The sequence below is a fragment of the Atractosteus spatula genome, chromosome 12 (genome assembly GCF_055471065.1).
Source record: "Atractosteus spatula isolate fAtrSpa1 chromosome 12, fAtrSpa1.hap1, whole genome shotgun sequence".
Lineage (NCBI taxonomy): Eukaryota > Metazoa > Chordata > Actinopteri > Semionotiformes > Lepisosteidae > Atractosteus > Atractosteus spatula.
Window position 1 is genome coordinate 23,748,105 of NC_142717.1, and position 26,031 is coordinate 23,774,135.

Below are 26,031 nucleotides of genomic sequence, written 5' to 3' on the forward strand. Positions count from 1 at the left end.
TGGGTGGCCCAAGTTGTGTATACCTTAACGTTTTCAGCTACTGTAAGCTGTTCAAGCTATCTATTGCTTGCTTCCTCAATGAAAGCCATAGGAAAATCTTGCCTGTACAGGTAGAACTAAATGCAGAAAAAGCTTTTGGGCTTGTGATTCAGTTAAAATCTCTCCTCCAGCTGACCCCTTCCCTCACTTTTATATTGAATAGAGCTGCCAAGAATTCCGTTCATGGTAACATCGACTGCACTTAGCATCTCCCTTCTGGCTGCGCTGTTGCAAATATTTAATAACCGACTGTGTTTGCTCATGGTGTGATGTGGTGTTTGGTCTTCTACACTTGTACAAATGTTATCGCGTGACTTGAGTGAGCTAATAGGTTCATTAATCTAAATTACGGAAAGCCCCAGGGTTCTCCTTTTGCTGCTATAACTGTACAGAAGGGAAGATATTTTCCTGATTACAGGAGCAGGGGGTCAAAAATGTGGTGGGGTTTCGAGTCCTTCAGCCCACATGTGCCCAGTGTGTATGTAATACACAAGTGCTCCAGCATTTACACTTTTAAGTGTTGCTGGGAGGATTGGCACGGGAAAGTAAGTTGCCAAGCAGGAATTTGTACACTTGAGGTATTGTGTAAAAACTTACTTGCAGTGTTTAAAGCACTGACACCAACTTGTAGACAGGACTGGATCACGCCTGAGACATGGTTCAGTGAGTGTTGGACTCGGAAACATTCCTTACAAACTTGGGATTAACCTCGCATATCGTGTAGGCCGAGAGAATCCATGAATCTGCGAGGTTGTTTATATAAATACACCCACCCGCTTTGGAATGGTTGATTGTGTTCTTCATGTCTCGGCTTGAGAGCCTGTAAGCTCCTAGGAGGCCAAAGGGGTCGCTGTGCTGTGGAGAGACTCCAGCCGACTCATCTAAGCTAAGCCGAGTGCCACTGCTTAGGCTATCAACTTCCCAGTCTGGTAGAGACATTGACTAGGGCTTGACCCCACGTTTGTAGAGCTCAGCCTGCACTCAGTCAACCAACGTTATCTTCTGAGCCCCTCAAGAGGCCCTGAGCCTGAGCTGCTTTGACATTGTAGACAATACAGATACTGGGTGAAGAGGGACATGTAAATATTGCACCTGTTGAGCTGTTCAATATTACCACTTCACCTCACTAGGAAAAGTATTAAAGTAACTAATTTCCTTCCTGGGAATGGCACTCACAAGTACGTAACATACGACAGGGCAAACAAATCAACTTGTGTCGCATATCAAAGGACAGAGCAAACACCCACCAAAATATCATGAAACAGGAGAAGCTCTCAAAGAGCTGCAGGCAACAAGACGAGCAAAATAACTTCCGTTACAGATCAAAGGAAAGGACAAGAAGTAATTACATAACAAAGAAATGGAGAAGCATTCAGATTGTGAAACAAACGTCTTTCTGAGCCTCTGTAAGATGCATGAATGAAAAAAGGTTTTCCATTAGGGAATCTGTTTGGATTTTTTGCTTTTATGTTTTGGTGGTTGACCTACTTATTCTCTTACTATTGCTGTCTTTTCCTTTCTCTTTGAAATCCAACAATGAAAATTCTCAGTTCAGATGTAAGTGTAAGTAGATGATTACAGAGAGGACTAAGCCACAGAAGAACACATTTCCTTGGGCAACGGCAAAGATGGAAATATGATTTTTACTGTACGCTGGCTTGGGTCCAGTGAAAATGTCGTCTCTATGCACTGGACACAGCGTTTCACTTCATGCTTCTAACTTGTGTAAGTGCTTGTGTCTCCATTAGAGACTTGGAAAAGTTGTCGCAGCCCTTACCAAGAATAAGCGCCTTTCTGATAATTGATGGAATGAGGCAGAGCCATTGAAGAAACTAATAAATCACTCTAGGATGCAGGAACGTGACCCAGGTTAACAAGCACATTGCAAATGAATTATAAATGGTAGCTGGCTAAAAGCATCTTTTAATATCTTAATTAAAGCCATATATTGTCCTTTGACTTCAGTAAACTCTTGGTCCTCTGGCACTTTCACATTCTGATGAAACCTAACTGTAATCCAGACAAACTGGCTAAACTCCTATTTCCTTTGCAAAACAATGGTTTGAAACTTACTCGGGTGCTGTGGTGTTGGTGGCAAAAAACATGCATATACCATCTGAATATAATGCAAATACAATATGTTTCAGAAGCCCTAAAATACTTTAAAATTGGATACAATAGCCTCTGAAGGTACAAAAAAGCATGCTTAGTCTGATGTTCCTGCTCAAATGTACTGTAACATCTTTTTCTTGCATTTTACCAGATCAGCTTTCATTCAATACCAAGGGCTTCACGCACACGCGGCGCTGAAAGCTGCCTCTCGAGTCCTGATTAGATATAGTGTCATGATGCTGAATGACTCAAAAGGGAAGAGGAAGCTCACTAACATGCCATAAAAGCACAATTGGTGTTTGTATTTTTGTTAAAAAAGAAGGAACTTAAAATTTGCTGTTAACTGTAGTTAAGTAGAAGCGATTAAAAACGGCTCCCTTGCCTACTGCTTTGGAATGCTGCCTTATTGCATTCTTTTGCAAAAATAATTGATGTCACTGCTCCTTAATCTATATCCGAACCTGATGCACTGGATAATCCTGGAAGCGTACACACCTGATTCGCATGTTCATCCTGTGACTAATCCTGATCTGCAACCTGTGTGTTTACTTTACTGTTTCTGATTGGGATTCAAGATGCATTTATTCAGGATCAGACATGGCAGTGTATCTTAGCCTAACCAGGCAGTGCCACTAAGTTTTACTTGCTGCACTCAGTTCTGTTTACAGTTTCATTAATCGGTCACTTTTTTCATTATGTGCAAATAATGGGTTTACCTTTTGTAAATGATTTTCATGCTTTAGAATTTAGCATTGGTTAAGATGCTCTGGGAATTACACAACGGCAGTTTTCTCTATGTGCTTTAAATATGTGATCACATATTTCATCCCAACAGATCTATCCCTTATAATTGTACCCAATTCACAAAGATATTGGCAAAAACAATCTTCAGTAGGAGGTCCTCTGTACAAGTCCTAGTAGCAAGTCTGGCCTCCTTTGGGAGCAATGTAAGATTTACATCTCCTTAATACCAGGTTGCAGATGCTAACCTGTGGGATTCTGTCCCCTTCCCCTTGTTCAGCCTTGACAAGAATATCTGAGCCCTCAATGACACATACAATCCCAGTTCATGCCACGAATGTTCAGTGGGGCTCCAATCTGGTGAGAAGGGTGCCCATGGCACATTCCCATCATGGAAGAAAGCCTCTGTTATCTGAGAAACAGGAGGACATGTGAGTGTCCTGCTGGAATGCTAGGATTAGGATGAGACTGCAGGATAGCAGCAGATGCGGCCCATGTAAGGTTAATGGAGCACTGTAGGTTAAAATCTGTCATTACAGGTGGATTTCTGAAGTGACTGGATAGTCTGTCCCACCCCATCTAATGTTCTGCTGTACACAATAAAGTTTTGTTCTCCAGTACTGATCTGGACTTTCTGAGGGTGGTCAGCACAAAACCTCATCCCTAAAGAGGACTTGGCTTCACAACCGGCAAGTTCATCTCGGGTGACTCAGTCCAGCCTCCAACATACCAGTGCCATGCAGGTGCTGTTCTCTTGATGAGTGGGGCATGTCAGCTCCTTTCTGTGTTTTTTCATTCGTGATTTTCACCAGGCTTGACATTATGTAGGATAGATAACCTCATCCCCAGTGCTCAATCAACTATCTCACTTAATGAGGTGATTTAGTGCTTGAGAAACAGTTATTCTTTTGTCATGAGAGGTCAGTTAATAAAACGTGTACCAAAAACAAATGTTTATTCAAATGTCCAAAATATGTTCTAAAAAACATAGATAGTGGTGAGAGAATGTTGGTGTACAAGTGTACGTGTACAAATCCCCACTCCAGTATTGTTGAAAGGGTTACCATGACAGAACTGGCAGTGAAACACGGTGATCTAGCAAGGCATAGTAATTCCAGAGCACAGCTGCTCATTGATTGCCCCTTGCATTATGAGCATGAGACACCCTCATTGGATGGGATAGCCCCCCCTTCCCCTAATGCTGGTGCTCTCTTATACAGCTGGGTGCACTGGTGCTAATGGGGTAATGTTCCTCACTCAACTACAGTGTCTGCAGTGGGAACTCAAACCCACATCAGTCATGAGTCCAAATGCTTTCCCAGTACTCTATGCTATCCCCCCCTCAGTGATATCTGTGTATTGATATATTTGAATATGAATGTAAATTTCTCATTCACACAAGTTCATTTGCATACAGAATGGTTTTTTTGTTGTGATTTATTACTTTGAATTCCTTTTCTTTGTTTATTTTATTTTGACTTGCCACCTTATTATCTCCCGAGTCAAATGGTAGTTTGAATGAGCAGATAATAAGGCTACTGTTGCCATTTAAGAGTGGACACTATTTGTCACAGCCTCTAGGACCAACTTCATGTACGTTTTATTTTAAACTACATTAAATGAGCGTTATTGGATGATTTAAAAACTACTTTTTGCCTAATCTATATACAGATGCCTTTTTTTCCTCGTTGGCGACATCATTTTATCTTTCAGTAACAAAATTGTAATGGGAAAATTGCAGGTGATTTCATTATTTTACAAATTTAAGATCTGGTTTTGGTTTTTAGTTGTATGTTTATGAAGTAATATTTCAAACATGATACTATACATCTGCTTGCAAGTGCAAGTTAGTGGTTCACAGTTCATTGCGGGTGTCATAGTTTAGACTACATTTTCGTGAACTCAGGCTTCCTCGTTGCCTGATGTATTCTGCACATTCTTTGGATCAGTAGCTTCGGGCTGCTAGATTCATCTGCAGTTTTAGTTCACTGCAGTAAATAGGCGTTTTTCTTTCCTTTCCCAGCCCAGTGCAACAGAGCCTGGAACATTATGTCATATAGGATCTAACTCTGGAATGTTCTTTTGGAATTCCAGTTCAAACCTTACAGCCTCCTGCAGGCCCTGGATTTAAACTGATTCTAAAGGCATATATACTTTTGTGACTACTGGTCCTGTATTGTATCTTTCAGCACTTCCTTCTCTTGCTGAGGTTCGGGGTATTTCTTATGGCTTTAGATGAAATTGCCATTAAGCATCAGTGTATTATTTTAGGCATGATTTTGGGTATGTTCAGCAAATCTTGAACTATAGTGATACACCTTCAAGATTGCATGCATTCCTACACAGTAGGATATGCCATGTTATTCCCCTTGTGGATTGGATTAAAAATGCTCAGGAATTCAGAGAAATGTTATATGAAATTGGAGGCAGGAATACTTTCCATCTAGCATGGTGATGGGCCACAGAGCTCAAAGCTGACCAGCATGGTTTCCTGTTTTTTTTGCCTGTTTCATGCTGATGTTGCCATGCAAAACTTACCACCCATTTTTCAGTTAATGCTTTTGCTGGACAAATGACACTTGTGCTTCAGGACATTTGCCAGTGTCCTGGCAGCATAGGCTACCTGTTTCTGAATGGCTGATTAAAATATACTGCTTTGGTTTACCTATCTGTTGTACTATGTTCTACTCTCCAAATCAAACTATTTGCAGGAGCCTCCTCATATCAAACATAATGCCTCTTAATCAGTCTCTTGAGCTGTTTGAATTTTTCACTGTTCTAGTTTGCTAGTTTGCCCAGAATCTATAAATAGTCATGCGCTAACTCTGGTGTACTTTGGCACAAAGATGCAGAAGTGTAAAATTAGGTTTTCAAGATTAAGAGACTTAATTCAGTGGTTGGCTTCATTCCATACTTCTCCCAGTGAGGTTTTTGAGAAAAAAAAAATGCATTTCCTGACAAGTTAGTTTGGGCTGATTAATCATTGAACCCAGAAAATTCAGGAATTCCTTGAACATTCAGTGTGCAGGATCATGTAATGTTTATTTACATGATATTGTCTGGTTTTGTCTGCTGCACTGCTTTGAGCAACTTTTGTCAGTTATTTAAGATCCTTTCATGGTGAGCACCAAATCAGCCTTCCAGTGTCATGATAACCATGAGTCAGCATTTAATGTTAACATTCAGCAAATAAACCACAGAAATTCAGCAGAAAGTACTTTAAATGTCTAGCATGTTCATGAAGCTAATATTTTCCAAGCAGGAGTGCAAAGCGAGTATTATTTCGAGGGGAGAAGTCCTCGGCTGTGAGTTCCATGAGAGGAAGTGGTTTTAGTGTTATTAAAATGGCTTGAATTGAGAAAAGAGTTTTTATTTTAGTTGAACTGGAGGGTTGTGGGGGGCCTGGCCACGTGTAGCCTTTCGAAGTCTCCTTGCCGCAGGTTGGTGCTCTGCTCAGTGGCCCTGCTCTGCAGTCACCCAGGCTTGTTTGCATGACCATCTTGACCCAGTTTCCTGGGATACCGTCAACCGTAACCCTTGTTGTCATGGCAGCAGTCACCTCCCTGAAATTCCCACGGGAGAGCTCAGTAACACTAGAAAGGTTATACAGTAGAGAATGCTGGCTCTGCGTTCTATCCTGCAGGAAAAATATATTGTATTTAGGTATCTGCTTTATATTCCTGTTACCCTGAGTAATGGCCCAGTATTCTTAATCTGACGCAGGATACTGATTAGTTATCACAGGTGACAGATTGTCAGTCTGGCTTTTTTTGTTGCATTTGAGTCAATGGAGCCAGGCAAGGCATCTTTAAATAAGATCGATCCCCTGCCAACTGGGTTACGTTCCTGAAAACCCTTGTGGTAGGTCAGTTTGCGGTTAGTAAACTTAAGATCTTAGGGGGAAAATTGGGGTTGGGGAAAGTGAAGTCACCAGTCAACCTATTAAAATCCCTCAAACATTTTTTTCCACTTATGATAAAGTAAAACGATAACATTAGAGTAGAGGGAAAACGCAATCTCTTTTGGAAATAATAATGTGTAGTTTTTACGTCAGTTTCTGTCAGAATGTATACCTTTGATGTGATGATGCCCATACAGATTGGATCAGGTAACATGTACAAGACCTTAAGGGATGATGCTGCTCCACTTCTTTTACATTGTACAAAACGTAGATTCATTCACACCAAGCGCCCAACAGCGCTCTTTCTCAGTCCTTCATGAAGCTTATCGAGCTCTTTAGGTTCTTTAATTTCTTCTTTTAAACTCATCACAGATCTGGATGGGGCGCTTGGGGCAAAGAGTCTGGTGTTGCGTTCTCATAGATTGAGGAGCCATGTTGACAGAACTTGTGGACATGTCTAGTTGCAAAGGAGTCCCTCAGGGAAAGAATGAGATCAGGCCACGCCGGCTGCTCTCCTGAGCCAGCATGTGTCACAGCTCAGCTCCTGGATGTTCTTGACTTTGTGGATACTCAATACCTGGGGGTTGTGCGAGGTAAAAAGGTTTCCTGAAGATTCAGCGTGGACGCTCAGTACTGCGGAAGGTAGACTGGTATATAGCAAGGGACGACTGTAATTCATAATACTTCATTGCCCAGTCTGTGGACCCTTATGCCATCTTGAAGATGTTGACTCTACACTGGAAACAAATGCTAGATGCAGGGGAATAATGCAGAACCTTTGTAGGATTCTTTGGTTTCCTGTAGTTGTTTTATTATAAGAGAATGCTGGAATAATAGCATGTTACTGCCACTTTCCTAGAAAGCCAGTGGTGGAAAGTAGCATGCATAGTTTATGCTGCCTCCGGAGTGACCTTTTTTAAATGCATTGTCTTGTCTTGGAGCTAAGGGAGAAACATTTTCAGTGTGCAAAGAGTGTCAGATGGTGCGAGACTTGCCAGGAATGGCAGTATCAGTAGTTAATTTCCACAGTCCAGGCTGAGCACTGCAGCTGTGTGGACCCATAGCCCAGATGAAAGGGCTCGTATCTCGCAGCTTTCCTCCATCTGTAACAGCCAGGATAGTTGAACTTGCGTTGATGGTAGGGAACGGAGCAACTTACAGCTGTTCTCATTAGTAAGATTGTCAGTGTTCAATGGGTAATTCAGAGGGAGGTTCTGCTGGAAGAGATCCTCTCAGCTGGGGATGTCACATTGTGAGATTTTGATGGTACGCTATAGTCTCAGGAAATATGGTTTCATGGTTTTATGTTTTTTTGGGGGGGTGTAATTTATCATGAGACACTATGGAGGGGAAAAAAAGACATAGCATAATTAAACATTTTTTTTCATAACATTCTTTTGGTCCTGCAAATAAAACATGTAAGCCTGCTTTATATTAAAAACATAAATATGATGGGGAAAAGTAGGTACATTTAAGAATTCACTGTAGCTGTCTTTAGAAACCAAACTAATACAGTATATACCTTTGGAATTTATAAAAATAAATAAAATATATAGAAATAGTTTATAGTGGGCAAATGAAAATATTCAGAGAGGTCAGAGTCTAAGCCCATCCCTCTCCTCACTTGAAACTTCGCCACTCGTCAGTAAAAAGTGTATTTACTTTAACGCCAGGGCCAGTGGGTGGACTGGTGGCGCGCACCAATTATAGGAAAAATGTTTAAGTGATCGAGGTATCCCCGCAAAATCAACTCGAATGAAAATGAAAGTAATGTTAAACACGCACAGAGGACTGCTCCAGCCAGGGTGAGCCCTAACTTAAGCTAACTAATGTAACGTTAGCTAGTTTATTTTTTTACCTTGACTTGTGTATAGAGCGATGGATGGTGATCACAGAGATGCCGAAGCCGATTAGACATGTTTGAGCCTTTGACATTTGCTTTTTTTCCCAGCACGTTTTGCAAATTGGATCCCCGTCGTCTTCTACTACCCCGTGATTGTCTTTCAGATATCCAAAATGCTCCCACCCTGCCCATTTAAGGCACTTTTGTGGCGAGATGTCATATCCCTCTGCCATTTTCCCAGCATGCCTGCTCTCTGTAGGCTAACTAAGGTGTTGTTGGACTCGCCAGCTGAGCCAAGCCAGGCACACCGCACACACACGTGACTCCCTCGCGGGAGGCATTTTTCAGGGCAACGTGGAACGCGAGGCTTCTAAAATAGAATTCTCCCTGTAGCTTCTAAAATTCTCACGGTTTGGAAACCGTGACATTTCTAATCGTGATTAATAGTGAAACTGGTTAATCTCAACATCCCTACTCTCAGCTTGTTTTGGAACCCCTAACATTGAAGGAAGTGTTGAGATAGCCATTAATCTTAATAATAGAGACCTGTTTCAAGAACTTAATCATGTTTACACAGTACAATTTTTTTTGCAGACCCCACTGAACTCAGGAAAGAGAATGATGGGGAGAGAGAAGAATGTTAGAAATTGTGAGGCGATATGTTCAGGACTGAAAATAAGGCACAGGTTGAGGGAGCCCGAGAAGAACCGTCCAGTCAGTTCTTTCATGTCAGCCCACTAGACAAGATTTTGAGATCAGATTGCTGCTAAAAATCAGAGCAGCAGTGTGGGTGGAAGGGGCTCTGTTTGTTTGCAAGCCTTATCTGCCAAGAGAAACGGAGAGTGTAATGAGAGAAGGACTTCTCTGATCCTTGCATATCCAGGCAAGCTGTGTGTACCGTTCAGCAATGTGACTAGCTGTTATAGAAGCTGGAATTGAAAGAGCTTCAGGACCAGTCTCTGTATTTGCATTTGTCCGCTGAGTAGTGATGCGAGTGCTGTGGCATAACCACAGCTCCTCCTCCTTGTTGCTAGAGTTGTGCATCAAAGGTCACGGATAAAAGCTGCATTCCTGCGGGTAGGTCTGTAGCCTAGCTACACCTCCTGGAACGCCTTTAAACGGGGAACGCCACTGTATTCTCGACTGACCGTACTGATGTGAAAGAAATGACTCAAGTTTTTGTTTGACTTGTGATTTTCCCAGGGAGGTCACATAAACTGTGATAAAGAAGCACGCGTAAAATAGTTACTGTGAAAGGCGGTAGGCCAAAGCACGCTGTTAGTGCTCCGTGGGAGAGGGTGGAGTTTGCTGTGTGTTGTTTTGCAGTGAGCATAAACAGTGACTGTGACCTGAGGCAGGACATGTTTATTTCCATCCAAGCAACCTCAGTTCTCCTTCCTTGCTGCTTCTGTTGCGTGCGTGTGTAGTGACACTGGGGTCTGGTTTAAAAGCACAGGTAGCTTGTCACACCTGTACGTCATATGAAAACCTTTGTTTTTCAAGCAGTTTTAACCAGTGCAGCATTGTGATTGTTTTCTCACAAAGAAAATGTTCACGTATAGTGGTCCAGTATTCAGAATCTAACACGGGATGCTGATTAGTAATCGTAGGTGACAGATTTTCAGTCTGGCTTTTTTTTTTTGTTGCACGTTAGTCTCTGGAGCCAGACGAGGCATCTTTAAACAAGAGTACGTTGATCCCTTCCTAACTGCAAGGGTTGTGTTTCTGAAAACTCTTGTGGTAGGTCAATTTGTGGTTAGGAAACGTGAGATTTTATAGGGAAATATAGGGTTAGAGATATTTTTTTCTTCCTCTAATAAAACAATAACATCAGAGTAAAGAGAAACATACTGTTTTTTTAATGATATTTTATGTAGAAAGTTCTTAAATGAGTTTGACATAATTCTTACCTTTATGGCTGCGCTGATGCCCATGCAGATTGGGTCAGGTGGCAGGTACGAGACCTTACATGATGTCGCTGTTCCACTTCTTGCACTCATTCTGATAGCTTCCTCGCTTTTCTTTATTGTAGATTCATTTACACCAAATAACTGACCAGCAGCAGCACTATGACTTCATGCAACTTATTGAGCACTTTTATTTCTTCTCAACTCATCACGGATCTAGATCGCTTAGGGTGAAGAGTCCAGGGTTGCATTCTCATATGTCTAGGCGCTATATTCATATAAGTTATGGAAACGTCTGTACGTAAAGGAGAGAAAGCACTATATAAATACTGACATCTTCAGAACACTGCCCTGATTAGGGTTCAATAACCCAGAGCTGATCCTGGAACCCCAAGGGGCAGGAGAACATCATGGAGGGTGTGCCATTGTAGGGCACATAAGTGCAAGTATCTTTATTTTTTTTAAGAAGGGGAATGGCAACCCCTCGCTAATCAAGCTCTGATCAAAAGTACATTAGTATAAAGAGTCTGGAGGTCACATAGGTAAGGCTGTATTTGCAGAAACGTTTTTCACGCCTACATATTGTTCAGTAGCTGACTGTTCAAAAATACATTTTATGTCATGAGTAGAGTTTGAGGAATAGCGTCAAAGCTGCCGATAATTCACAGAGAAAAAAACCTTTAATCTCTAAAGGTGAAGGTGAAGCCTGGCACCAGTCATTACGGTGTGACTCCCTGGCACACTGTCAGCTGCTGTTTTGTTTGCAAATAGAAATGAGTAATAAGGGAAAATCCCCTGCATGTGAACTCCATCTACAGAGCCTACGCAGGATTACTCAGATGGTGCTTTCTGAGAACGAGATTGGAATGACTATTGAACCGCTGCAAAACCTGAGATTGAATAATCGGTACTCTGTAGGAAGAAATGATTCAGGAAATAATGTTTTGGTGTTTCTAAAAATGGTTTTCTGTTAAAACAGCATTTTTTCTTGAGTATATTTCTCCTTAAAAAAGAATGAATTGGGAAATTCTTCTTAGTGCATCATAACTGCTTCTTAACTATTTGCAAGCTTCGGGTGTCCAATCTTGGTCCTGGAGGGCCGGTATCTCCACAAGTTTTCATTCCAGCTCAGCTCTTAAGGATTTCACTTAGCTCTTTTGTGGCTTAGTTAGACCATTTTAACAGCTTCTCCCAGAGTCTTCAGGTGCTGCTTGGTGTAGCGATCTAAAACATCTGCAGGTGCCTTAGCCCTCCAGGATGAAGACTGGACAGCCAAGCCATAGGAGGAGAAAAGAAGAGACTCATTTCAAAACAGTCTCTCTTCTTGCTGTTTTTTCTGAGCAGTAGGCTAATATACTGATAAAGTAGGGAGCTAAATATGTTGATGCAGATTTACTAAAATTAAGATAACATGACATTTCTGATTCTTGGTGTTTGTGTATGTGCAGCCCACAATTCTTCAGGAACTTAAATGTCGTACATTTGGAGTCTTTATTTTCATCCTCTGAGTAAGCAGCTGTGTGTACATAAGTCGCCATTATAGAACCTATAGCAATACGTAGTGTTTTGTGGTGGTCTGTCTCCCTCAGAGACTTGTGCAAGCAGTGCCTGTTAAAGGCACTTTAAAAATGTTACTTTCCTGTTTTTACAGTTGCTTTTGTAATCAGCAAGATTTTATCTAGTAGTCTTGAATCATCTACAGCCTTGTTAGCTTTTACTTCTCCTATACTTTCATTTGAGTCTGTTATAGTCCATATGTTAATGACCCTCTCTCTTGTTTTTTTACATGCTCTGCTTGGATGGCAACAGGGAGGAGGGAGGTGATGCTTCGGTAAGTCTGATTCTCCAAGCTCAGGATTCTTTACTCTAAGGCACACAACAGTGATCAAGCAGGAGGTAATGATATGCCATGGAAAAGAGCTGACAGTTCATGGGGTTCGTCTGCATCTGGTGAAAACTTGGTCTCTGCACAAGATTGCTGAGAGAGTGGATTTTTCCAATGAAGCAATCTTTCCCTTGGTTGTTCCAAACAGAAGGAGAGAGAGGGAGGGCTTGGTCCTGCTCCTGGTCCAGAGGCTGTAGAAAATGCTCATTCAGTTCTAGCTCTAATAGGTCATTGAGAAGTCAACCAAGTTGGAGTGGTTGGTATAAGTGCTGGGCGATAATTCGATAACGATAATTATCGCGATATAATTTTCCTCGATATAATTTTAACAAAAGTTCGATAAATGTTCGATATATATGTTTATGCTTTGCGCATGATATGCGCATGCGCACAAAATACTGCGCGAGTGCGCGTGCCTGTTGCAGACCGGGCAGCGAATGTGGTGTTATTTACCCACACGGTGGTGGCTGACAGGATTGTAGTTAGAGTGGAGAAAAGAGCGACACTGAAGAAAATGTAGTGCTGCCAACGACCAGCTCAAGGAATTGTTTAATTTACCAATTAACTGTCTGGTTTCTTCAACTTTCACTCAGGAGAAAAAATCTGCCTTTAAACTTGAAAGAAATAATGATTTGATAATTATCGATATCGACTGATATGAAAATCTTTATCGTGATAATGTTTTTGGCCATATCGCCCAGCCCTAGTTGGTATCATGATTTCCCACTGATGGACCCACTGGAGCTCCCTGCACAGGGCGAGGAGTTGTTCGTCCCATATTTCGCCTGGGAGTCTAATAAGTCAGGGGTGGACTGGGGATATCCTATGCGCTCCCAGTCAGCAGCAGAATAGTATAAAAGTGATTTAGTTGCTAACTTAATCCTTGGTTCAAATTTTAGAAATTGGAACTATTTCACTAGTCATTCACAGTAATGACACAGTAAGGAATGACACTGACAAGATCTTCTACAGAGAGCCTCTGGTGTGTCTCATTGGTAAGTGTATTTGGGAAACAATGGTGGAAATCATACTCTAGGTTCTGTCTGACATTCCTGTGAAGTGGGTAATGAACACATGAAATTGGTGAAGTATCCAACCAGAATCTGCAGACTAATGAGAAAGTGATTCTGTATTTTAGAATTCCCTAAAAGGAAATTTTAAGGTTTCCTTTATAATTACTACAAAATGTATACAATCCCCATGCCTGAACATTGTCGAGTTCTGTCCTTTTGGTAGTGTACTATAAGATCGACTACCCCTTGATTTGAAAGGATGCTCAGGCCTTTGCCTGGTGATAAGACTTCTTCACAGGTCACTTCTGTAAAATGGCTATGGTGCATAGCGAATCATGTTCTTGCATTAAGAGCCGATAGATGAGTAGTGCTTTTTTGTCACAACTACTGTCATTTATTACTAAGTATAGTACATTTTTACTTTGTAATGCCCTGTTGTTTGAGGCAACATTCTTAGCTTGACGATGCTAATTGTGTTTTTTTTTCTCTTTAGGCAAAAGAGGAGAATCACTCCAAACCAGCCCTACTCAAAGGACTGGTTTCCAAAGGGTTGTCCTCTAGCCGCTTCCTGCCCAAGGGCACCAAGACGAAGGTGAATTTGGAGGAGCAGGGAAGGCAGAAGGTCTCCTTTAGCTTCAGCATGACCAAGAAGCCGCTGCAGAACCGCTTCTTAGCCCCACTCAGTCCAGAAAAACCTGCTAGTGATTCCCAGCTCTCCGTTTTGACATCTGTGGCTGTGTCTGCACCCACCCAGGATAAAGTAGGGCAGCATCCAGAAAGCAGGAGTGAGCAAATTGAGCCACTTTCACTTGTAGCAGAGTCCATAACACCCTCACCTTTTGTGCCCTCGCCCTTAAAACCGAAATTGGACCTGGGGAAGATGCACTTCAAAAAACAGCTTCTCAGTGTCACGGCTAAACTTGAATCCACAGGAGAGAAGGAGGAACCTCTGCTAGCTCCAAGCATGGCAGTGGGAGCGTCTTCTGAGGCAGAGCTGCAAGTGGAACTCAAAACTGCAGCCAAAGCTGAAACAGAATCCCAGACCCCAAATGCTGTTGAGCACAGCACCCTAGAAGACTCTGTGAAGGAGAAGCCAGGCCTCTGTCAACAGAGCCCAGGAAATACTTCCCATATTGGGAAAGAGGAAAATGATACAGAAGGTCTAAAAAATGTGCAGTGTGCAGAAACCTCAGACCCCAGGAAAAACCAGCCTCAACTAGAGAGTACCCTTCCTGGTTCGGAGTCTGATGGCGATTCAGTGCGGACGTCTTCCAGCCACAAGTCTGGTGATATCAAAAGCAGCACGGCACATGCAGAGAGCAGAAGTAAGGAAGTTAAGAGGAACTCCTCAGTTTCTAAAGGAGAAGAATCTGAGAAATCCTCTTATTCCCGCACCAGGTCTGAAAAGGATGACCGCCACTCTAGCTATTCAAAGTCAGACAGGGAGTCAAGACACACATCATTACGGTCTTCTCGATCAGAGAGACAGAGGAGGAGGAGTAGGAGCAGGACACGCTCCCGGTCCAGAGGCTCTAGAAAAGGCTCTTCGTACTCTAGATCTGAGAGGTCATTGAGAAGTGAAAGGTCAACCAGGTCAGAGCGATCACATTATCATGATTCTGATCGGCGATCCCATCGGAGCACCCCACACAGGGAGAGGAGTTGTTCATCCCGTTCCCGAACTGACATAAGATCCCGAGACAGTTCAGAGTCTGAGGATGACCACAGAAGGACTCGTTCCCGGGGCAGCGACTCCAAAAGATCCTCTACCAATTCCATCTCTCACAGGGAGTCCAAAACCACCACCTCCTCTTCTTACTCGAAATCTGAAAAGGACTGTAAAACAACAGAACCGTCTCACTCATCAGAGACTGAAAAAAAGATGCAATCTAACTCTAGGTCTGAGAGAGACTCTAGAAGGAATGTGGACCTGGAGTCCATCAGAAAGACTTCTCCTGAGATGGAACTAGACCGCAGGAAGTCCAATGCTGGGTCCAAATTGGAGAGCAGCGTGAATTCAACTCATTCCAAACCCCGAACCCGATCTCAGACATCGGAGAAAGCATCCCAGAAAATGACCTCTAGCTCAGAATCAGAAGAGGAGCAAGAGAAATCGCAGTTGCACAGTTCAGAAACATCATCCTCTGCCTCAGGGTCAGACGAGAGGCAAACCACGTCTGCTAGTAAGACCGATAAACCTGATGTGAAAAGATCATTGTCCCCCAAGCCCACAGATCTGCAAAAGCCAACCACGGAGACAAATAAAAGTGTTCAGGAGACCGAGAGACAATCAATGGGCAATTCAAGTAGTCCCAAAACAGTGACATTACAGTCGGATACCAACAAATTGTGTTCACAGACAGAAGATGGAGGAGGAATGAAAGAGTCCTGCCCCACAAAAAATAGTCAGTGTAATGAAATGGACAGTAAACAATGCAGCCATGATGCCACACCCTATTTGAAAGACTTTCAAAACCTAACTGTGCCTGAACCTGGACTCACCGATTCCTCATTAGATCAGGACTGTAAACAAAGTGGGCCTCCTGACAAAATTAAGTCTTGCATTAAGATTGAAAAACTATCTACATACAGTTTACGTTCTCACTCTAAAGTGCAAAAGTTTGATGTTGCAAAAGAACTTGGTAATCTCCCTTCCCCATCCATGCCTGACCTACAGAACATCCAGGCTCTGGATACAAATAAGGCTCTTACTATGTATGATGATACTGATGTTGTCTCACAGGAGCCTAAAGCCCAGCCATCTGCTGAAAGTTCTCAACAGGAACATCCAGATTGTCCAGGACGTGATATAGACTCTTCTGCACTTCCTCAGTCCTTAGTCGATAACAGGGAAGAGACGGCTACAGCATCATGTGAGATCCCTGTTGACTCGTGTTCGACAATGGTCAGCTGCGAACAACCTTCCAACCTTGGCAGTCTATGCAGCTCTTTGGATAATGTGCCATTGTCTGGTGTATCATCTACAGAGATTAGTTTGGAACACAGGACAGGTGTGCTCAAGACTGCTGAAGAAGACAAGACAGTAACAAATGTGGAAAGGGTTTGCATGGAAGAAGATGTGGAAGTTACAAATGACCTGCCATCTCACATGACAAAGTCATCCCCGGAGGGCATTAATGTTGGTAAAGACATGGCTGTTGGAAACATTCAGAGACTTCTTCCAGAATTAAAACAAGACAACCAGCATTCCCAAACGCCTCTAGAAATATGCACTGATGAGCAATTAATACAGAAAGAGTCTCCCTTAACCAACTGCAGTGCCTTTTCCAAAGATGAACCGTCATCGTGCATCGAGGCACTTCACCTGAGAGGCTGTGATTCTCCTACTAAGTCAGAAATTCCTAATAATGCTGACTCCCCTTATAGTGGACTTTCACATTGTAATACCAGCACGTATAAACTAATTTCCTCTGACAGAGAAGAGACTGGGAGTTTACAGTCTAGCACTGTTTCTCTGGAAGAGGGATCCTTTTCGAAGGTCGATAGTTGCTCAGTTAAAGATTTAAATCTCACTCTTAATGAACTTGCTAGTAGTAACGTTACAGAACAAAAAAATGCGCCCATTTCAAAACCAACAAAAGTTAATGTGAAAAAATCTCGCTGGGATATTGTTGGACAGGAGACCTCAGATCAAGAAACCTCACCAAAAAGATCCAGACTGGAGACCAAACCATATATTAAAAAGGTAGTCTCAGTTCGCAGGATACAGCTGTCAAAAGACTCAAACCCAGACACTAAAGAGATTTGTATGAAAGAGGAACCAATTTTCAAACAAGAATGCCCCGTAATAGTGGAACATAACTTGAATGAGGACCACGTAAATGTAGCTGGGCTATTTTCGGCAGCCCAAGTGGCAGATGTGAAAACAGAAGAAACTGTTGACCAAGCAGATAGCTCCCAGATGAGGCAGCAGAAGAATATCTCCGATATTAAATCCAAGCCAGATCCATTAAATGCACCCACGCAGCCGTTCTTTGAGGACGATAGCGATGCATTTAAAAACAATGAGGAAGAAATGGTTGTAGGGTGCAGCACCGTGAATGATCCCCAAGGAACTCATCTCTCTTTGGTTGCAAATGAAGAAGGATTAAAGAAGGAAGAGGAAGAGGAAGAGGATGATATGGTAAGACAAAGGCAGTGTTTGTGGAAGAGCAAGCCAGACAGCAGCAACATGTCCTTAGAACGTGAGGGCGAAGATAGTGAGGACAGTGAGACAGAGGAGTCCGATTTGGATTCGGACGACAGTGGTGTTCCCAGGAACCGGCTGCAATCAGTGGTTGTTGTGCCAAAGAACTCCACTTTGATCAGCATAGAGGGCAGAGCCATCATAACACCCTCATCAAGTCCCAGTAACAGCCCTGGCCGACCCACTTCAGACTGGGCCGAGCACGGCTGGACTGAGCCTTTTGGCCGGGGTGCAGATAGGGATGGCAGTGGGGAGGGAACTCGGAGGGACACATCCAGGAGTCGAAGTGTCAGCCCCGAGAGAAGGCGACGAGGGGGTCCTGTCAAGATGTCAGAGAGTTGCAAGCGGGTTCATGATGTTCCCACTGCAGACACAGTTTCATTCCCCCAGAGTACAGGCTACCCTTCACAAAGCAATATGGTGGACAGCACCAGCCAGTCTGAGGCATCGCGAGCTCACTGTTCTCAGCACCACACAAAACCCACACAGACCCATGGCCAGGATAAACCGAAGACCTTGACTACACTTGGCTCAATCCATGACCCTCAGAACTCTTGGGGTGAGTCGGACCTGGGAGACTCACGGCACTATGAGAGGCCTGACAGCTGGCAGGGGAGGAAGTGGGGGAGGAGGTTACCCCGCTACCAGCCTGGGGAGTTCACCAGGGCCGATGGGTTCTGCAACAAGGATGACTATAATCTGGGCTGGGATTACACTCAGGCAGAGCAGCCCACCAGTACGTACCAGCAGCCAGATAGCAGTCATGGAGTCCATCTTGACAAAACCTACCAACTTCAACAGCAGCAGCAACAGCAAAATCCCCTACAAGAAGTAATCCCTCTGGCTGGACAGCCTTGGTGGCAAGACAATGGCTACTGGGCACCCCCTGGCCCCCAGAGCTGCAGGCCTGTGTGTCCACCTATGGCTTTGCAGTACCGGGAGTCTGTGGGCCAGGTACATCCAGATTCACTGACCAATGACTATGATGATGAGAGTCGAGGTAAATCAGGCTCCAGCCTGACCAGCCTTTTGGACAGCAGTGTTTCAGCTACAGCTCCCTGTGATCCCCCTCCCTCTGCACCTTCCTCTTTCGTCCAGGCAAATGAAGTCAGCAGCAACTGTAGAGGGCCTATCAGTGCTGCTCCAGAGAGCTCGGCCATTTCAGAGGCCCCTAGGGAAGAAAGTTGCAAGCCCCACAGGGGTAGAGGACCCCCCAAGAAGAGACGTCCGGAGCTGGAGTCGGACTCTGAGAATGAAGCAGAAGTGGGTCCCTCCAAGAAGGAGCGTTTAAGGGAGGGTGATAACTCAGGAACCTCAGTCGCACTATTGGAGACCCCATCCCAGATTCCAGAGGCTGTCTGGCCTCATCTCAGTTTGCAGGACTTCCTGGACCCAGTTACCTGGAAGGATAGAGCCAAGATGGGGCAGATGCCACCTTACTTTGACCTGATTGAGGAAAACCTCTACCTCACTGAACGGTAAGAGAGTGCTCCCTAGTGGCTTGATGAGATTGCTCGGGGTACAGGTTTTCTACGACCCAGATGTTGTTGTTTCAGTCCTGGATCATGATACTAACCAGCTGTTATCACAGTTCTTCAAGGAGAGCAGCACTTAATCGGCTGAGTGCCATTGGGGAGGGTTGAGATGAGTCGGCCATCCAGCACAGTGATGGCGGAGAGAGAGATGTGCTGGTCCTTAGGTTTCTGTCCAGTGCTGTAGAAATTGACAGCATGCCAAATTATGAATGTATCTGCATGTTAGGAACATGCCGAAGACATTAGTCTTTAAACAATTGTTTTTTCAATAAATAGAGGTTAGACAGTACATAACATAATGCAAGTATGTTGGCTTGGTGGGAGAAAACATTGACTTCTACTGACTGCAGATTTCTCCAGACAAAACAGCAGATTTCTGCACGTTAGCATAAAATATTATTATGGGTTAAAATATTATCATCATTATTCTGGGTTATTGTTGAGGCATTTGTTATTGTTTGTAATATATGGAGTGTGAAGTGAACGCTTCTCAGTTTGTATTGTATATTTCTTGCTTCAGTAGATTTTCAGCTGACCACTGTCTTAGCGGTTTTCTTGCTCTCACTGTTTACACAGCTCATTTGTGCGTTGTTACCATTGTCCTACATCACCCAATGAGCTTTATAGTTAGTTTTTAAAATCTCTGCTGGAAAATAGTTCCTGAATTAGATGACTCAGGTGAACATTTGCCAAAAAGTGCTTCTAAAATGGTTAGATGCTGTTTTTAAGTATTCGAAATGTAGTTGTGCACTCGACCATTCTTTATATGAAGATGTTTAAGCTGCTCTGGTTATGCATGAAAGTAGAATGTGCTGAGTATCAGAGTTTTCATAGGTGACCTTTAAAGTGCTATCAACTTTTAATGAGGGGTACGGTTCTGTTAAAAGCTTTTCTGTTAGCCTCCAGGTGCTATTGTCTTAGAATCAAATTCTAAAGGTCTTGAAGGCAATATTGTTGTTGCAGCTGAGTAACCTTGAACGCTGACATCAAGGCAAAAGATGCTCTTGGTAGCAGTGCTCTTATGCTGTGATCCTTCATGTTCCTAAAACTCTGATAGGCTTTTCCAGTTCAAGTATTATAGTATCGCTTTGGCTGTCAGCATAATTCTATGCTTGAGTCCTATGCTTTGAAATGGAACTGAAAAGGCAGACTGCAGGGTTATTTTCATGCTACCTTGTCATTTAGATAATGTACCTGAACCAAAGATCTCCGTAGCTTTCCTGAAAACTGGCATGCCCAATTTCTCACCTTTTACAGTTTCCCTTTAGCATTTGGCTCCATTACGTACAGTTCGTCCTTCAAAGATTGTGCAATATATTGTGCTACAAAATGTACATTACAATGATACTACTGATGAGAATTGATGATATCCTCTTAAGTTACGAGACAGCAAAGTTTGAAAGAGATCAGAAAAGTATGAGGCCTTCTTTCTTGTAGGTTGAAGGATGTCAAACCTGTTCAGTTTTTTACACAAGTCAAGCAGCAGTTGGAGAAAGGGACTGACTCTAATGGTCTCCATTTAGTCGATAAATGGAATTAAGTCACTTAGTTTATACGGCGCTAAAAAGTGTTGGAGCCCCTCGGTCGCTGTTGGTTTGTGGTTCTGGGAGTCCTCTCCCTGTGGCGGGCAGTGTGAGACGCTGCTGTGTCTGTGCAGGAAGAAGAACAAGTCTCACCGGGACATCAAGAGGATGCAGTGCGAGTGTGCGGTGCTGCCGAAGGAGGAGCGAGCGCAGGGGGCGGTGGCCTGCGGAGAGGACTGTCTCAACCGCCTGCTGATGATTGAATGGTGAGCAGGCGCATCCCAACCTCGCCGCCGGCGTCTTTTTCCAAGTCTGAGAAGCTTTCGCGATGATAAAAATCAAAATTGCGTGCTTTAGTTTGTCATTGCTATCTTTCTGTCATCAGCAACTGTAATTGAAATCCCAAAACTTCACTTCTTTGGCTGTTCTCTACGCTGCCTAAATTTTGTCATGCTGAAACATTGGGAATTCAGCTGCTCTCTCCTAAATCCTTTTTGTCTTCACCCACCTTGCAGATTTCACAGCTGCACTCTCTCTCTCTCTGCCCCCACCTCTTAATCTTTGTCCCTGCAGTTCTTCGCGGTGCCCTAATGGAGGGTACTGCTCGAACCGACGGTTCCAGCGGAAGCAGCACGCGGAGTTTGAGGTCATCCTGACAGACAGCAAAGGCTGGGGTTTGCGGGCAGCGAAGGACCTGACACCGTGAGTCTGTGGCTGGGGCTCTGTGTCCTTTGCTCAGAGCTGGGAGTGGGTTTTCCAGACAGGTTCTCACAGATCCTGGTGAGAATCATAGTCCAAGCACAGTCTTTCACCTACCAGTCTTTTCCTTGCAACTAGAAGGCAGGGGCGCTGCAGTCTTGTAGCTCTCCACCCACAAGAACACTTCTAAACGAGCAGAGGCCGTTCGGCCCATCTTGACTAATCTGGTTGTTGATCCAAGGGTCCCTTTCAGTTGCTTATAGAAAGAAAGGGATCAGCTCGAACTACATGTCTGGGTAGCTTGTTCTCATGTTCCTTTAAAAGCTATCTTGGTAATCTCCCCTTTTCATATTCTTGTATTGCTTGTATACTTTCTGTGCATGACCTAGAGCTCTGTGTCTGGGGCAACATGACAGGACAGGGAGGGTCCCATGGAGCCTTCTTTGCTTTTTTTATGGGATGGGACACTTTTCTCTAATTGGTTGTGGGAAGAAGTGAGCCACATGATACAAATGTTTCACAGCTCTAGCTTACTTAATGCTGTAATGCTCGTCCTTGCAGCTGGGTGGCATTGGTAACAATACGCCCTGTGTTACAGCAATACCTTCGTGCTGGAGTACTGTGGGGAGGTGCTGGATCACAAGGAGTTCAAAGCCCGTGTGAAAGAGTATGCCCGCAGCAAGAACATCCACTACTACTTCATGGCCCTGAAGAACAATGAGGTAAGCCCTCCACAACAACGACACTCACAGCACAGACACACCTTCTGCTGAGAGACACTCTGAAACTGCTGATACTTTACACTGGTACTCTTTTTTTTTCTGGGTTGATTAGGAAACCATCTCTAATTTAGGACCTGCATTATGTTTGAAGGATTCTGTAATTAAAATAATAACATAATAGAATCCAACAAAGAAAATCAATGGGAATAATGATGCAAGTGTTCAGTGTATGCTAATTAACATTTTTTCTTGTTCTGGTTTTAATTCTGTTGCAGATCATTGATGCCACGTTGAAAGGGAACTGCTCTCGGTTCATGAACCACAGCTGTGAGCCGAACTGTGAAACGCAGAAGGTGTGTAAGGAGAGAGCGAGATTGATATCTTTTCTGACTCCATTCGGCTTTTTTTTGAATTGGCAGGTTTTTTCTGGGGAGCAGTAGTTTGGCTGTAACACAGATTGCTTATGTGCAATACATGCAACATACATTTGTTTGTCTTATGTGGATTTGATTACTTTTAATACTGGTCCATTTGTACTTCTTTGTGGAATGGTCAGAGAAGTGATCCCATTACACAGTTACCTGTAATGCGTGCTCTGGTTCTATGCAGTATAGACAGGAAAAAAAAAGTATAGTGCCTAACAAGAACCACACCCCCATTCTGATGTATGTTCGGTCTCTAGTCCCTTATCCTGCTGGCAGCTTGGGAAGCCTTCTTCTTCAGGGGTTTAGAAATGATGGAGTCAAGAAAGCGCTGTACTTCCTAAGACGGTTGAAGAAGGCTAAGATATGTCCCCAGATCCTCACTAACTTTTACAGATACACTACAGAAAGCACACTGCCAGGCTGCATCACAGTGTGGTATGGCAACTGCAGTGCTGCTGACCGCAAAGCCCTACAGCGGGTGGTGAAAACTGCCCAGTCCATCACTGGGGTTGCCCTCCCATCTGTACAGGACATTTATGACAGACGGTGCTTGAGGAAAGCTCTAAGCATCATCAAAGACCCCACACATCCCAGCTACAGACTTTATGACCCTCTACCATCTGGAAAACGGTACTGGAGCATTCGGGCCCGGACTACCAGACTCGGAGACAGTTTTTACCCCCGCACTATCAAACTGTTAAACTCCCAGCCTCTCTCACTCTCACTCTCACCTATGATCTGAACCTCACAGTGCCTTCTTTCTTACCAAAAAACTCACACATTGAAATCTACCTCTACCTTACATGTCAAAAAGCTCACTCCCCATAATTTCTATCCCTTTATTTCATTCTGTTGATGCATGTTTTTGCACATTGCCTGTTGTCTCTGTCTTTCTTATATTATACAATTGTATTGTTGTTGTTTTTTGTACTTCGTATCGTCTGAGAGCTAGCTAAATAGCATTTTGTTATACCATATACCATATATGAGTATAATGACAATAAACTTGAACTTGAGTCACTCAGGATATAGGGAAATGGTAAGCTATGGTGGGCATTTTTTAATGCATGTTATGACTTTTCTGTCCTATGTGAACTATTAAAAATGATTGCAGAAGTGATACATCAGTCGCAGTATATACAGTCTGCCAGATATGTATATATACTGTGATGGAGAATGACACTTGGGCTGTCCATGATGTGGTGCAGGGTGCAAGTAATGTCCAATCTAAATCTAACAGAATTTGCTCAAAAGCCTGTTCCATTAAATACACATTTACAATGTAGGCATGATCGATGGTGGGTAAGTGCAAACAATAGTGTTTTCTGCAGACTGTGGACATATTAAATGTCAGATGTGGTGAGACCGGGCTTAGATGCATAGAATAATTGATTAGATGGCACAACATAGCTGGATTGTCACAAACCACATTTATACGGTACAAGTTGGATCTTCCTGCGATCACAGATTGGGTGAGGTCCAAAGTAAGAAGTCTGTTTAATCATTTTTCAGGGGAAAATGGATTCTGTATCTCATATATAACTTAATATATATACTTATCTCATATTTAATTCAATTTGTTGGATAGGGATAGCAGGTCCAGAGAGTCTTTGCATCATTGTTGCAAACCCTAGAGTTGGAACTTACTGGCTATACGGAGCAACAACTGTTGAATGGAAATCAATTTTTCTACGAAGCTGTGTTACTGCTTGGGACCAGGGCTCTCACTACACAGAGTGAGCTCAGTTTCTCTCTCTCTCCCTGTAGTGGACTGTGAATGGCCAGCTCCGAGTCGGGTTCTTCACCACCAAAGCTGTCTCTGCTGGCACGGAGCTCACCTTTGATTACCAGTTCCAGAGATACGGGTGAGTCTCAGTTCTGACTCGGCCCCATGATGTCATAGCATGGCAGCTCTACTCAGTTTTTGTGGCTGACATTTTCTTCCTCAGCCCATATAAAACTGACACTGAGACCTCTAGTCTTTTTGCAGCTTGCCGTGACTTTAATAATAACATCACTTTATTAACCCTTTACAATTTCTAGCATTAGGAATTATCTTTTTGCATACCCCAGCTTGCTCTCCATGAGACACACAGACAGGGAGAGAGCCTGGGGTCAGGGCGCAGGGTTAGCCATTGTACGACCCCCCTGGTGCAGTTGGGGTTAAGGGCCTCGCTCAGGGGCCCAACGGAGTAGGATTCCTCTGCCGGCTGCGGGATTTGAACCGATTTGAACCTTCCAGCCACAGGCGCAGATCCTTAGCCACAGAGCCACCGCTCCGCCCCCGAATAAGAGGGGCTCATCCGGGATTTGAACCCGGGACCTATCACACCCAAAGCGAGAATCATACCCCTAGACCAGCGAGCCAGGAGATGAAGCCACTCTGTTTGTTTTCATTTAAAGCGTTCAGTATGGATAGAGAATGAGGTATCGAACCAGATTTGCTGTGAACAGGGACAGGGAATAGGCAGGCTGTCTTCATTTGGGTGGCTTTGCGTGGCTTTCTAAAAACCTAAGCTCTTCACGGCGTGGATGGGTGGTCCAGACTTAATTTAGCGATTCTGTATCCCCTCTGCTGTGCTTTGAACCTGTGGACTCTCGGCCCTACATATGTCTCTCCTCATAGGAAAGAGGCCCAGAAGTGTTTCTGCGGAGCACCCAGTTGCAGAGGATTCTTGGGCGGGGAGAATCGAGTCAGTATCCGGGCCGCCGGTGGAAAGATGAAGAAGGAGCGAACCCGGAAGAAGGACTCGGTGAGCGAGCCGGGCCGCTTCACGCGCAGGACCAGGCGTCCACGTTCCCACTGTTGTGTTTGTGTGGCTGGGCCAAAGAATTGATCTTGAGTGCGCTTAACTTCATCTGCTGTTTGCAACACTGATAATCCACAAGCAGTTAATCTTTAACCACTTTTAGTTTAGGTTTTATTTTCCCTTCTTTCAAGCCACACTAAGTGGGATTATTGGGGATCACGAGGATGTAAATTTACCCTGGAGGAAGCTAGATGTGACGCATGTCTCCATAAGTATCAATGTATTTCAGCAGTAGTAATGGCAGTGTAGGATATGACAGTAGTGCACATTCATATTTTCTGCGTGTAAACCGAACGGTTGCTGTAACGACCCATTAAGTTGAGCACTTAAATGTAATTTAACCTCATTTGAAATGTTTTAGAATTACTTGGAATTTGAAAATTAACATTGAGAGAGCGATGAGCGATTTTGTGTTAGACAGTTTGTGTGAGAGTGAGTGAACATTTTAGCATTAAACATAATTTAACATTTTAATTATTTTAATATGTATCGTGTAATATATAGTAGTAAATAGTTAAGTGCTGTGTATATGCAAATAAGGATATCTAATACTGTATGGAGTAAAATTACTTTTTTAACTTACCTAACAACGTAATCTGCTTGCGCTTTTCAACACTTCTTTGTTGGGGTGCTTTGCGTTCAGAGGACAAAGTTGGGGCACAGAAAACG

At 43.5% G+C, this 26,031-nt stretch overlaps 1 protein-coding gene across 3 annotated transcripts in view; it reads left to right on the top strand.

Moving 5' to 3' along the window:
• Positions 1-26,031, top strand: part of setd2 (SET domain containing 2, histone lysine methyltransferase) — a 60,837-nt gene that overhangs the window by 10,379 nt on the left and 24,427 nt on the right. For all 3 annotated transcript variants that reach the window (XM_088929175.1, XM_088929172.1, XM_088929174.1), the window contains 8 exons: positions 12,353-12,374; positions 13,935-19,126; positions 20,841-20,972; positions 21,280-21,408; positions 22,004-22,127; positions 22,403-22,480; positions 24,320-24,417; positions 25,179-25,305. In XM_088929175.1, the coding sequence (XP_088785301.1) occupies positions 12,353-12,374; positions 13,935-19,126; positions 20,841-20,972; positions 21,280-21,408; positions 22,004-22,127; positions 22,403-22,480; positions 24,320-24,417; positions 25,179-25,305 (5,902 nt within the window). The remainder of the gene's footprint in view (positions 1-12,352; positions 12,375-13,934; positions 19,127-20,840; positions 20,973-21,279; positions 21,409-22,003; positions 22,128-22,402; positions 22,481-24,319; positions 24,418-25,178; positions 25,306-26,031) is intronic.